The 15,229-nt window shown below is 40.6% G+C and overlaps 1 protein-coding gene across 1 annotated transcript in view; it reads right to left on the bottom strand.

Moving 5' to 3' along the window:
* LOC111871477 (lachesin) overlaps positions 1-15,229 on the bottom strand; it is a gene marked incomplete at its 5' end in the record, with an annotated part of 213,487 nt that overhangs the window by 62,251 nt on the left and 136,007 nt on the right. Inside the window, 2 exon segments of the mRNA XM_033754270.1 lie at positions 720-815; positions 2,143-2,235. Coding sequence (XP_033610161.1) covers positions 720-815; positions 2,143-2,235 — 189 coding nt within the window.

Below are 15,229 nucleotides of genomic sequence, written 5' to 3'. Positions count from 1 at the left end.
TTTGTACGACATATTTCTGCCCCATTTTCTATCCGACTTCCACGCATGTGTCTACTTTATCAGAAATGTTATTGCATATTATCTTGTCATCTCCCTTCGAATTAGCCTGGTCTCAGGTGATTAAATAGCTATGTGAATCTGACAAGGGTTGTCCAGTGATTGAGGTTAGCTCTTTCTCTTAGGGGCCCAACTGATTAGGTGTCTTCCCCTCTCACCTGAGGACGGAAACAGATCCAGCTTCGGAAACGTCGTGTTTTTTATTTGCCAGAATATCGGATGATGGAAAAGTCCAAAACCCCCATTAATTCTATGCGTTATACAGCATCGTCAGAACAATTTAGAATGTACATGAATTGGTTATTGTAGTGTGGAACACTCTTACATTAAATATTCTCATGAAACAATATTTAGTACAGAAATGAATGAATACGAATGAAAAATACAAATGTACTGGCAATTCTTAGAGTAGGTGAGGTCCAGGCATCAGAAACTACAGGTTCTAAAATTTTCCCACACCGAAAGTGACTTGACGCAGGGTTTTAAAACCGAGGTCATATGCAGTAATGCCATCAGTCAAACTCAACAAGCTCAGGCATAACAAAACAGAATCTGCAGACTTCACAAAATGGTTGTTTTGTTATTGACACGTAAACAAACTGTCGTGTTAGTAGCCGTGTTAGTTCAAGACATAATGCAAGCCAAAAGAAAGTAAGATAAACCTTTTCCTTCAATTTGGTGAATGGGGCCATCATGGAACTGATGAGACTGGTACAAGTCATCACTCAACCTCCATCGCGGCTTTGTCGTAGGGATCTCTAGAAAAAAATAACATTTCAGAAAACTAAAGGAAGATATTATGGAAACGTGAGACACTATACGAATTATAATGTGTTGTTCTTCGTCCTTAAGAAACTGAGGGAGTGGCGCATATTTGACTGACAAACCTGTGTGAAAACTGCTAATTCTTCGGTTATTTGTTGGAGCTTCTGCATAATTAGAGATTGTAAAGCATTTAATGGACTGAGAGGATTCTCACGAACGTTAAAATGGAGATAACTTGGATGAAGTCGGCTGTGGATATTTAATGATAAATATCTTGGCATTAAATGAGAACAAGCTTAGAAACACTACAAAAATATTCTGTAAATAGAGCTAGTAACCCAACAGAAATTCTAACAGATTACTTCTCGAACATATGCCTGCAAAACAAACAAACTCCGTGCCCTTTAGTCCGCAAGCGAACTATACCGACCAAGCGACCGCCGCTTGTCGGCGAAGTTAGTGCCAATTTTAGCGGATAGAGGGTGTCGCGTGGTCAGCGCAACGAATCCCCACGGCCGTTAATCTCAGTTTTCTAGACTGGAGCCGTCATTTCCTTGAAACAGCTCCTCAACTATCCTCATGAAGCTGAGCGGACCCCGTTCCAGACCCACTACTTCTCATAAAATCTGACAGCCCCGGGAATCGATCCCGGGACCTCTGGATCTGTAGGCAGGAACTCTGACTACCAGACCACAGAGACGATATATGACTGAAGAGACAAAAATATTTCCAAATCCAGTTATCAGTCAATCTCACAGACAATGTTCTTCGGCCTGACAAAGCAGCACAGCATCTGTCGGAGAAGAAACTTTATAACTAATAGGCCTACATTCTGAGGATCTTTAGTAACAGCATTAGTTTAATTTTACCTCTAATAAAGAAAGACACACTTATGTAAGAAGACTGAAATATAATGACAGTTACGTGTTACAGCCTGACGAGACAAAATTGTGATTATTCGCGTCTCGCTTCATCAGGCGGTGGGTCAGTATTTGAGAGCTGGGGACGTCGAAAAAACGGAGCTAAAAAAAGCACGAACCGACTACATAAATGACAAGCAGCTATGATAGCAACCATGGAAGACTGATAATGCAGTTGAAATTGTGAACTAGATTATAATTTCGTTATGGTAATAAAGGATATGAAGCTCAAGGCGTATGTATGCAAAATGGCGATCAGTCTGACTATGACATGTTCCAGGAGTCGTGTGTGAGAGGACACAACATTCACGGGTATGACAATAAGTTTGTTAGTTGACAATAAACCAGTACGTCGTGTTAGTAATTGGATCAAATCTTGAAAAATGGAAATTATATACACCTCCTCTTATTTGGTGGACGAGATCATCATGTGATTGTTGAGATTGGTAGAAGTCCTCATTTAATCTCCACTGTGGCTTTGTTGTAGGTGGCTCTAGAAAAAGAAACGACAAAATGAAAAAAAATATTAAACATAAGCAGACTAAACTAAACAGATGGTCACAATTTGCTTATTACATTGTGAATCTGGTTCCGTTATGCCGGTAGAACCACGGAATTTGAAACAGTGGAGAACTCCCCTTCAAATGGATTCAGATTTCAGTGGTTCTTGATCTGATTTCAAGATGGAAACCCTCGTTACTCTAACACTGAAACGGATGTGCGTTCCTCCTTCATTCCCCCTCCGTCTGCTTTTAAACCCGTCGTTTTGATTCGCAACTATCGAGTCCTTACGTAGACCTGTCAGGCTGCCAGAGCAAAATCAATACGTTGTATTACATGATATCACGAGTCTTATTCTACAAAAATATGAAGCCTGTAGCCTGATACAAAGTCACCAAAGTTTAGGAGCAGCGTATTGCCTCCTTCTTCAGGGTATCTACAAGTGTAAATCAGTAGACGGTATACAGAAATAAAAAGAGATGACAGGGATATTCATATGGATCTCCGCCATTAGAAAACTTAATTTCCATGTGTTCTACGATTATGTAAACTCGCATTGAAAGAAATTAACAACGGCAGTTCCACAGAAATAAAAAATTCAAGTAGGGATTCATCATGCAACTGCTTCAACCCTTCCATTTTCAAAATGTATACGGGTCATGTCGTTTCGTCGTGAAAGTTTCTGAGAATGAACACTAACTTTTAGTTTGGATTTCGTCGAATTCTTCACAGATATTTGATGTCGATATTTTTGTACCTAAAATATTATACTACGTAAATATGACGACAATGAGAAGACTGAGAATTTGTCTCGTAACCAAAGAAAATGAGTGTCTGCCGCAGTTGAAACAACAAACATACCTATATCAACTAGTTGTGTAAGGTAGGCTGCACACCAGCATGCGTCAAGACATGTAACAGTCAAGACACGATGTCTGCGACATGATGCAAAGAAAGCAGCACAGTTGAAACGAATGAGATTATGAAAACCGCCGCACACCGGTCTGAGTCATGATGCTGACGTCAGCTAAATGCTGACCAATCACGAATGAAGCAAGACTGCGTCTTTTGTCTCATGTCTTGATGATTGTCTTGATGCAGTTGGTGTGCGGCCGCCCTAATTATTAACTAGTGAGTCCCGCCACGCTCTCCATGAATGTTTAAGGGCTGAAGAAAAGATTCTGTCTTATCTTAGTTATAAAATGTCTTAATTTTTTAAGGATTTGATGCTGGATTATCCTACAAAATAATGCTAATACAGTTACGTGTGAAATATATTTATACAAATAACATTCATATATATTTTTTATTTGCATCAATCTCCATACGTTGAAATAACATAAGTTGATGTGCATCATTTTAATTTCAATTCAATTATTTACTTACGTTCTTGCCCAACAGCTAAAATGCCAATTATAGAACAAGCACGACCAAAGATGGAAACAAACACGTACATACGTGTACATAGACAAAGGAAAGGCAAGGCAACTTAGACAATATTAAAAATTTAATGAGGATAATCACGCTAGAAATTATGTGACTAGGAAAATGCATACATTTACACTGAGTACAATTAGCATTTTAATAAGAAGAAAGGAACAGATAAGATCTAAAAGTTTGTGACGATGTGCATTGCTACAAGTATTATGTTCCTGGACATTATCCATCGTCCTGTCTTTATTTAAAACCCATCCTGTTTATTTTTCAAAAAAATGTTTAGGGAGATAGGGACCAGCTCTATCTATTGGGCCAACTGAGTAGGTTTTACCTGAAGACGGAGACAGAATCTAGTCTCCGAAACGTTCTGTTTAGGGAGATAGGGACCAGCTCTATCTATTGGGCCAACTGAGTAGGTTTTACCTGAAGACGGAGACAGAATCCAGTCTCCGAAACGTTCTGTTTTGAAAAATAAACAGGATGGGTTTTAAGTAAAGACAAGACGATGGATAATGTCCAAAAACACAATACTTGTAAGAAAGAACAGCTACAAAATTTGATTAAAACAAACATTTCTGGTTCCAAACATTGCAACGTCCCTGCAACAATATTATCAACTGAAGCGCATCTACTAAGAGGATAATTTGTACTTGAAGAGTGGACACTCAACAAAGCAACATCTTCGATATGCCAAGCAGGAACTCAAAGACAAACATGTAAGATTTGAGGTTTTCACGGCGGTGACTATGAAGAAAGCAGTCTTTTGGGACATGGCGCCGTGTGTATGTTGTGTTAACCGACGTTTTGGAGGAACGTATCGCCTCCATCTTCAGGGTAGAAGAAAAAAGAAGAAAATTCGCAAGCGAAGAACCGACGTGAGCAAATAACGTCGGTTAACACGATATCTACGCGGCTCCATAGCCAAGAAAACTAATTTCTTCAAAGACGAACAGCTTAAAAAAGGAGTGAGGGGCAGAATTCTGTAAGTATGAATAAATCGCTGTTATATTTGTGAGCCAATTCTGAAATGTGAACGGGGAGGTTATAAAGAATGCATTGTTTGAAATCAGTTGGCTGTTCTCTGTACAAGGCGAGAACACGATGTGTCCATCTACCTCGCTTTGATCCAGTATCGCCGATTCTGCAGCTGTGCGAATGGGAACGCAAGTAGATCACAACGAAGCTCTGTTCCTGGAATTCCCATGTCTCGCAATTCAAACGTTACTGCCGTACAAACCCTTGAAGTGAGAGAACAGCACATTTCCATGTCGTCATGGCAACAGCCTTTCGTTCCTGTTACATCTCCAAACTTCATGAAGAAGCGATACCTTACCTAGATCAAATTTTAACGGGCACTTACATTAGATACGTCCGTATATATGCCTAGAAATTCAAACGTAAATGTGCTTCAGAATGTATCCATTGAAAGGAAGGTTGTTATTGCAAAATAAGACCAGGTTTTAATTATGTACCCGAGTGTGTTATTGGATGGTTTTAACATTTTCCCGCGCTATGAATGGGACTTATCGCTTTAGAAACAGATCTCCTTCCTTGTAGATATTTTATGTATTGAATTTGAAGTGTCATCTTCCGACAGTGTACGTTAAGCATTTCTCGCATCCCGCGAACTGTCTGATAGTAAAAAATTAAATTATGTACTCCGCTGTTTTAGTCCGCAAGCGAACTATACCGACCGAGCGACCGTCACTTTTCGGAAAAATTAGTGTCATCTATAGCGGGTAGAGGATGTCTCGTGGTCAGCGCAACGAATTCTCACGGCCGTTAATTTCGGCTTTCTAGACCGGAGCCGCTATTTCCTTGAAATAGTTCCTTAATTATCTTCACAAGGCTGAGTGGACCCCATTCCAGACCCACTACTTCTCAGAAAATCTGGATCTGTAGGTAGGAACTCTGACCACTAGACCACAGAGGCGGGCATTAGATTTCAAAATGAACCACAAAACGATGTATGGAAGAGAAAGAATTGTTTGCCTGGAAACAGTTGACATTTATTTCATTCAAACACAGATGAGAACGAAGGTGACACAGCGACATATACTCGTATTACGAGTTTCTGTGAACTAATTTCGTTAACAGGTGCCACGAAAGAATGTGATATTTGACGTTCTTACGGCGGTGACCATGAAGAGTACTGTCGTATGGGATGTGACGCCGTATAGCTTGGTAGTTTCATAGAAGGCTCTGTCCTGAAGACGGAATAAGCAAATTCCTCCGAATCGCTGGCATCTAGCAAATCACACGTAGTCAGATCCCAACAGACTGAAGTCTTCAGATCAGAAAAAAAATTCCCAATGTCATTGCAAGTCCCTAGCAATCACGGGCATTCTGAGGACAATGTAATACGTTACCCACCAAGAAATTCTGGGTAAATTTGTCCGTTTTGCTAGTGATACGAGATATTGACGCTTCACCGATGCAAAACTAAATCTCAGATTATTCTAGATCTCTGTTCTGAATGGATGAGTTGCCAGTTTTACGCTGCCGTTGTCTAGACTTGTAAGCAGAAATGAACATGCCAGTCCCTGTGGATACGGTAACATCCTGCAGTCTCTAATTTTACGTTCCCGGGCATCAAACCCCAGAGTCCAGCTTGTAGTCAGTGACTATAAGATACAAATATTCTGGCATGCCCTTGGAATGCAAATGTGAACATGTGTAAGGAATAACTATCAGCATGGAGCTGACTCCCTCTTGAGAAGCCGCCAGTTGGGCAGCTACTCAAGAATTTCTTAACATTTTATGTAATCCGAAAGTTCATTACCATGTTCACAACTGTCTTGATATGTTCCTTTGGAATGTCGGTTCAGTTTCATCTGAGTAAACAGCGCTATAGTCTAGAAGATAGAACTGTTCATAGCCACTGCTGTGAGAACATCAAATCCTACACAGCTTTGAATAAGATATAAAAGTCCATTTAAAACAATTATCGATGTGGTGTGTGCTGAATGACTGCAAGGTACAACAGTTTGTGACACTGTGCTGCGTGGCAGACGCATCTGTAGTGATAAACACGTAAATTTGGGAGTTTTCTATCGGTCACTGATACTCCGTAAGAAGTTTAAGGATTGAAATCAGGAATCAGAGTTGCTGTTGGAAGCATCGTTAGAACAAACAGTGGATAGAATTATGGGGAACTTCATACTTTGTGTTCAAATTTTATTCCATGACATGGATCAGATATTGAATATGATTCTATGTGAATAAAAAATCCTTTGCTTTATCAGAATTGTGATATTAGAAACAAAGCTGTAAATGCAATATATATTATAAATATATTACCATTCTAAACTAATCCGTCTTTCTTTCTATATCTTGTATATTTTACTTACAATAAATGAACATCAATGTCAATTAAGAATGCAAAAATCCAAGGAAATAGTTTGATAAGCATTTTAACTCTTGTAAAATGAAATAGCGATATTAAATTTTCGCACATAACAACCGTTGCACAATACTGCAATAAACAATAAATTCATTCATTCATCAATGGCACTACAGTCTTTTGTTGGGCCCAGGCCTCTTCTCCGGCTTCGTAATCACTTTTACACAGTCGGTAGGACTCCTTGGCCGATTACCTTGAAGATAACCCTCGGCACGGACCACGCAGAAAACACAGTCTAAATTGTTGAAGCGTGTTTACCGAACCATTGCATAGCAACGGTAGCGGCGTGGACTCCACAGAAAACAGCCTCTCTATTGTCGAGTCTTATTTACCGAGTCGTTGCCTAGCAATGGGTATATACATCACAATATAATTAATATGCATATGATATAGTTATTCCGGGCTAGAAAACAGAAATCAACGGCCGTGGGGATTCGTTGCGCTGACCACGAGACATCGTCTATCCGCTAAAGTTGGCACTAACTTCGCCTATAAGCGTCGGACGCTCGGTCGCTATAGTTCGCTTGCGGACTAAAGCCACGGAGTTTGTTTTTTGTTTATGATACAGTTATATATTTATTATTTACGTTCACACTATCAAAGTCCAGTAATTGAACTGCCCAATCAGTTTGATATAAAATCTATTTAACATTTACAGTTGTATAAATATTCTTTATCTTAAGTAAGTAAAGTAAAGCTATCCCTGTAACAGGCCGTGAAAGCCCATAGGGTTGTGAGACGTTGAGGGTCCCACACTATCTGACAATCGGCTCAAAGATGGCGGTAAGGTTGTCAGCCTTACGCGCCGGCCGCGCTTTACTCCCCAGGAAAATTATTTAATTAATTCCTGGTACTCATTTCTGTTAGAGGCTGAGTAAACCCCAGGGCCTAGTGCGGCTGGAAGGATTAGGTCAACTGAAAAAATTCAATGACCTCATCAGGACTTGAACCCGCGACCTTCCGGCTTGTAGCATAGCCCCTCACCCAACTACGCTACCGCGTGCCCCCCTTCTTTATCTTATCATTACAATATTTTGCTTAAATGATCTGAATATTCGAAATGCGTACTATATATATTCGAAAATTGTGGACGATCAAAAATTTTGAAACCGTCCATCAACTTATTCTGTTATGTATATAATGTACGGTTAACTCTTTGAATCTGAGAGAAGGCCAAAGAGATATATGTTAATATACTTCTAGAGTTTGAAATTTTTTCCCAAATGATTTATCACTGAGGTTGAATTCAAAATCCAGCGTGTCCACAACAGTGGCACAGATTTCCAAACATTCGTCCGGTAACGCACTCTCAATGAAGAAATCCTGGGGTATAATCACGTGAAATGGACTTCCATAGCTTTGCCCTTCATCACTCTTTAGCTGTGGAGGCAGAAGCAGTCTCCGAAACAGCGAGACTTGTTTCCATAAGAAGTCGGACGGCCGCAGAAGACTCCACTTCCTCAAGCACATCATCCAGGTGTCCGAAACATCAGATAATGGAACCTTAGGTCGATATTCTGAAGCGTCGTCAGAGAAAATCTCTTGGTCTAAGAAGCCAATGATTGCTCCAACCGGCCGTTCATAGGGCTTTGGCCTGACGCCTGTAGTGAGCTGTTGTGACATGTTATTAACCCTATCAAGAAAGAATTCTAAGTAATTAACATTTAAAATGCAATTTTCCACCCTACAGAAACAGAGCGAGTCTTCATAACATGTCAGGTCAGTTAGTTAACGCTGTTTACGGAAATCGTCACTCTTTATTCTGAGAGTCTTCTTAATCCCATAACAAACTCTGTGGGCATAATGCAAACCTTTCTATTGTAGAAGAAAATCGTGTCTAAGTACGTATATTTTTCACTGCCTTTTGATGGGCAACATCCCCATATTAGTAGTAAGGGTGGCATTCTGACGTATAGAAGATTACAACTGAATAAAGTTGGAGCTCTAAACATTAGAAAACCCGTAATGAACTGTCTCGGAGCTGGACTATAGTGCTTTACGGTCCCATAATTTAACAGAAAAAATCGAGAAATTCCACGGAAATCCTTTCTGAGTGGCCATTACTTTTTTTAGTTTCTTGGAGTGGGGTTTGACTGAGTCCACTAATTGGACTATTGTATCAGCCCCGTGTGATATAGATGATGATGAATGTGGAGCAGTCGGTGAAATGATAATTGGCAGGGGAAACCGAAATACTCAAAGAAAAACCTGCTCCAGTGCCATTTTGTCCACCACAAATACAATATTATCTGATCTGGGCTCAAACCCGGGCCGATGCGGCGGGAACCCGGCGACTTACCGCCTGAGCTATGGCGCCGACTTTTGTACTGAGAATCTAAGTCACGACACCTCCCAAACCAGGCTTTAATGACTGGAAATCGTACATTGCGTCAGGTTACAGCAGGCTAATTAGAAAGACTTTTATACGTTTTTATAATGATGCAAGGGAATTCATCAGACTGGGTTCACTTTCACGCATACCGAAACGTGTGGGCTGTCTCCACTGCAGCCACTGTTTGTACCGCGCATTACGTGTGACCGTCACTAAGAGAGGTGTGGCAACGGCCTGCATTATTCACTGGTCGTGTTGCCGTTTCTCTGTGCTTATCATCATATTAATCAGCAACTAATGTTGCAATTAGGACTGTACATTTACGTCACCAGTCCAACTAAAGTCCTGCATATTCATGTAGGCTCATGACGCCGGTAGCTTGAAATTAAATTCCTGTACACTTACTAACCCGGTTAAGATATTTTCTGATTTTATGAAAGCTAAAATTTTATCACCGTTTTCTCTTTAAGCCCGTGCAGGAACTTATCCTGAGCTAGTTCAATTCTGTTCATTTATACAAAAATGGTTTGGGTTACTGATTTTTTGGGCTTTTCCATAGTCTGACATTCTAAAGAAACGCTCTGTTTCCATCCTCAGGAGGCAACTACCCTGTGTGAAAAAAAATAACCTTAATCAACCTCAATCGTCTAGTGACTGAGATCAGTTCTTTCTGACGGACCGAACAGAGTAGATGTCCCCCACCCTTCAAAAGGATTCAGTTTATGAATAGTTGTGTTCTTTAGAATATTAGAGGATCGACAAATACTTAACAAATCCCGAGTGTTACACACCATCGCCGGAACACTTTAAAATTGACAGATTTAAATTTTAATAATATCTTCTATTATTAATCTCTCAAAGTGCTGCGTTCTGTTGATACACCGATGTTGTACATCAGAGCAGTAAAACAGTGTAGAAATCCATACCAATAACAGAGTACCCTGTTCACCTTTATTTAAATAATTTAAAGGCCCACAAATTTTGCATATTATACGTGTATTAAGTGTTTAAAAAGGCCGCGTCATAGCTCATACGGTTAGTCGCTGGCTTCCCACCGCGGTGGCCCGGGTTCGAACTCGGATCTGGTCAAGTGGGATTTGTGGTGGACAAAGTGGCGCTAGGGCAGGTTTTCTCCGAGTACTTCGGTTTACCCTGCCAATCTTCATCCCACCAATTGCTCCACAATAACCCTCACCTATCATCTTGGGCTGGTACAATAGGCCAGAAGTGGCCGCAGTACAAGGGACTTAGTCCCACCCCACTAACATTTAAAAAAAGTGTTTAAAAATAATAAATAATTTATAATTTTGGTATAAAACCAATTCAATTAATTTAATTCTTATAAATACTATTTACAATAATTTTGAAAACGTATGGTTTTATAAAATATAACGATTAATCACTCCACTAACCGATAAAATAATTTTAGTAACTGCATATAAAAACAGCCTGAAAATAAATTCCTGATCCCGAAATTCGTAGCGGCAAATTTCTTATATTGTAATATTAATTGTTGCATGAACTGATATAAAGGCTGTCAATGCTGCATTTTCCGTTGTACTTCGTTCCCCAAACGTGGCCCATATCTCGCTCCTTCCACTGTAGCCTGCTTCATTTAATCACCTTAAATAAAAGTTGTCCCTGTGCTTAACTAATTAAGCACTACGCCATGAAGACGCATGGGGAGTGGATGTATACGTGTAGATCCATATTTTCTTGACCTCGGCACTAGTTGGAGATGACTGGTCAGTTTCACGTCCGAGGCGCTTTTTTTCCCCCTTGGTACTACAGCCCCAGTGGGCCTAGGCCTACCTCCATGAACTCCTCCGTTCACTTCGGTTTTTCTAGATCTTACACATACGGTAGGACTCCTTGGGCGGGTGATCAGTTCGTCGCAAGGCCTCTACCTGTACACAAACACAGAAAAACGCACACACACTAACTAAACATCCATGCCCTGAGTGGGATTCGAACTCAGGATCCCGGTTTTCAAGCTTGCGAAGACAGTACATACCTTAGACCGCTCGGCTACCGTGACGGGCCCGAGCCGCTTTACAAGTTACAAATTATAAAGACTGTCATTATGTAACTCTCTCCATAAACTTCCTTTCTCTGCCTTTTTTTAAATGTACCACTCGACGCTGTTTTATCAAGTAAATAAAGCTACGGCATTCCAGTAGAGTGAGATACACAGTTTCAAACTCATACACTGTAAGAGTACTGCCAATCTCAGCTGGATTTAATTTAGTATCTTGTATTGATCCATATTAATTACCATGTTCGATTAGGTTTACTTGTACATGCAGCAAATAGACAAGAGTTACATAGGCTATTTCTCGCTCTCAAGGAGTAGTTTTAGCCCAAATCTGGAATGAAGAAAACAAAAGAAAAACGACTGGTCAACGCAGATGCAAAGTGAAACTGGAAGGCCCCCCGCAGCTAGGTCCCTTAGAAAGTTACACGAAATTTTGCTTGTCGGAATGTTTTGAGAATACGATATGTGACAGTTTTGAACACCGTAACTTAAAGATGGGAGTTTCCTGAGACCCAAACCAAGCTTAGCATTTATCAAGCTACTGTCAGAATGTTCGTTAAGTCTTTGAAGCCTGTAATCTTTAAATGGATTGGGGGAATAGTTAATTAAGTACTCCTATTTTTCAAAAGTGACCAATCCTAGTAATTTAGGGAGTTGACTCGTGGACCGAGAGGGCTCCGAGTTTTGAGGAGAAGTCATTCTGCTAAGTTAGTTGTTTCCCGACTCAAGAACCATACGGACGCAAAATCTGCATCACTCCAAAATTTATAATTAATTGTGTAAAAATTTGTGGACTTACTACGCTTACAGTCTGCAAAGCTGTGTGTCCTAAAGTGTGATTAAAACGGAAAAATAAAGTACCAGTTAAGTGGAATTTATCATATCGAAATTATATTTGAAACCCAGTAAACAGTTCTGTATTCAGACGAAAATCAGAGTGATACCTAACTTAGCAAGCAAGTGTAATCAAGTGTTTCCAGAGCAGTCATGATTAACCTAATAGGAATAAAGTGTCTTGTGGAACAACGTGTGTGTGTGTGTGTGTGTGTGTTATAACAGGAGTCCCCATTCCCCTTTCTAAGCGAGACCCTGCCAATCGACCTGAGAACAGAACCTTAGCTCTACCGGAGAACTAGCTACCCACCACAGCAACCCCTCATGAATCCTTCACCCCTTTCATGAATCTGTAAACTGATAGTATCAGTTTACTGACGCCCAAACTAAACCCATTATCCTAAAGATGAGAGGTGTGTAAGTGTGATAAGTGAAGCAGGGTAAAGCCAGCTGTAGCCGCCACCAGTAGCAGCCAGCGGCCGGTGACAACAGTTAATGTAAGTGGACAGGCATAGCAGCCGGTTAGAACAAAATGGCACTCATCAACGTTGGGCCAGTAGTGGTAAGAAAACGGGTATAAAGAGAACATGGTTCAGCAACGGTGAAACGACGATTACAACACAATATATAGCAGAACCAACGGCGAAAGAATTTTCGTTTAGATAGAGATGGACAGACCTTAAGGGTGAAAGGCCTACAGACTGAACAAAATAGAGACTCCGTGGCCTATAGTCCGCAAGCGAACTATACCGACCGAGCGACCTCTTGTCGGTGAAGTTAGTCCTAACTTTTGCGGATAGAAGGTGTCACGTGGTCAGCGCAACGGATCCTCAAAGCCGTTAATTTCGGTTTTCTAGACCGGAGTAGCTATTTTTTTGAAATAGCTTCTCAATCATCCTCATAAGGCTGAGTGGATCCCGTTCTAGACCCACTACTTCTCAGAAAATCTGGTAGTGCCGGGAATCGAACCCGGGACCTCTAGATCTGTAGGCAGGAACTCTGACAACTAGATCATAGGGGCAGAAACACGAGACACAAAACAATAATTCGGTGTGAAGCGACACTTTCAATGTGTCTTTCATAAAGTGTACCTTCTTTAGGGCTCACTTCGATTTAGTTCACTCTTCCACACATGTGCTCTCATTCTCAAGTTCTCAGTGTTGCTATACGTGTACGCTATTATCGCCCAGGCGTTCGCAGCAGTAACCACTGTCACTCCCTTTCTAATAATGAGCCCCTAGCGATTCTAATTTCATGTCACCGTTATTAAAAGCCTTTCATAGCCAGCTGACTTGTTATTTTTACATGTACGAAACCATCGTTGCCCGTTTGACATCTTCTCACAGCACAAGTTGATGAGAAATTTTTAAAACCTCTGCAACGTTTATATTTATACTCATTTTCATATGATCCTTTCTACAATATATTCTTTGAACTTTCAGAAAGTAGCAATGCCTGTCAATAATTGTATCAGGACGCTGGGGAAAAAAGGTAAATTAATTTAACCTTCGTAACATTTGATATTTTCAATAAAATTAAGACCTTTCATCAATGTACTTGGGGTATGTACAGCGGAGGATGTTCAACAAATGAAATGATTTGAGAACATGTGAGATTATTAAATGTAATTACTATTTCAATTCAACAAGACAGCGGAAGTGATGCTCCAACAAAGAACTAAGACCGATCTCACAAATTGTTTGAAGCCCACGGGATTTATTTGCACAGCCAATAAAGACACTCTGATAAGAGCCGTTGGTAGGCCACTCCAATGTAAATTCGTGAGATGTTGCCTAATATTTCTACTAAATAAGAGTAAAAGTAAGTAAAGATATAGGGCCGCGCCATAGCTCAAGCGGTTAGTCGCTGGCTTCCCACCGCGGCGGCCCGGGTTCGATCTTGGGTCTGGTAAAGTGGGATTTGTGGTGGACAAAGTGGCGCTGGGGCAGGTTTTCTCCGAGTACTTCGGTTTCCCCTGCCAATCTTCATTCCACCAATTGCTCCACAATCACCCTCACCTATCATCTGGGGCTGGTACAATAGGCCAGAAGTGGCCGCAGTACAAGGGACTTAGTCCCACCTCACTAGCAATAAAAAAAAAGTAAAGGTATCCCTGTAACACGCCATGTAGGTCCATAGGGTTGTGAGATGTTGAGTTTCCCACATTTTCTAGACAGTCGACTCATAGATGGCGGTAAGGTTGTCAGCCTTACGCGCTGGCCGCCCTTTACTCCCAAGAATATTCCTGGTACTCATTTCTGTTAGAGGCTGGGTCGACCCCAGGGCCATAATGCGGCTGGAAGGATTAGATCAATTTAAAAAATCCACCTCATCGGTATTCGATCCCGCTACCTTCTGGCTTGTAGCATAGTAGCTACCGCGTGCAACCACTAAACAGAGCAGTATGTAGAGGTACTGCTGATTTTGCACTTATGTGAGGACAATAACCCTTACATTTTCCATTCCTTGACACATACAGGGCACAAAAAAAAACCGTTTGTACATGTCGAATGAAAAATTAAGCCTGACAAATGGAAGATCTCTGAATTTTTTGGAAAATATCAAGTCCCTTTTTTTTTAATATATTTCTCCACAGAGACGGAAGGCTTTGTCAACAATAAATTATGCCTTATATACACAGTATATAATAAAACGGGCAGTAGACCGATTTTATGTATTTCTATGTTATGTGATGGGAAGTCGGTTCATGGGAAGCAAGTAAAACCCAGTGGAGAGGCGACGTTTCTCTTCTGGAAAAATGACCAGAGTAGAGAGAATTTGTTTGACGGATAAAATAAGTCAACAATTTTTACCATGACGCACACACCAACGCACGCACGGTGTACGTATATATATATATAACCTTACTTCGGTATTTGTATATAAAGTTGCTTAACTAATTAAGCAGTACGCCTTGAAGAGGTAAGGGGGCGTGAATATATACA

This window comes from Cryptotermes secundus, unplaced genomic scaffold (genome assembly GCF_002891405.2).
Source record: "Cryptotermes secundus unplaced genomic scaffold, Csec_1.0 scaffold465, whole genome shotgun sequence".
Classification (NCBI taxonomy): Eukaryota; Metazoa; Arthropoda; class Insecta; order Blattodea; family Kalotermitidae; genus Cryptotermes; species Cryptotermes secundus.
Note: the sequence above shows the minus strand (reverse complement) of the source record. Positions and strands in the feature narration are given on the sequence as shown.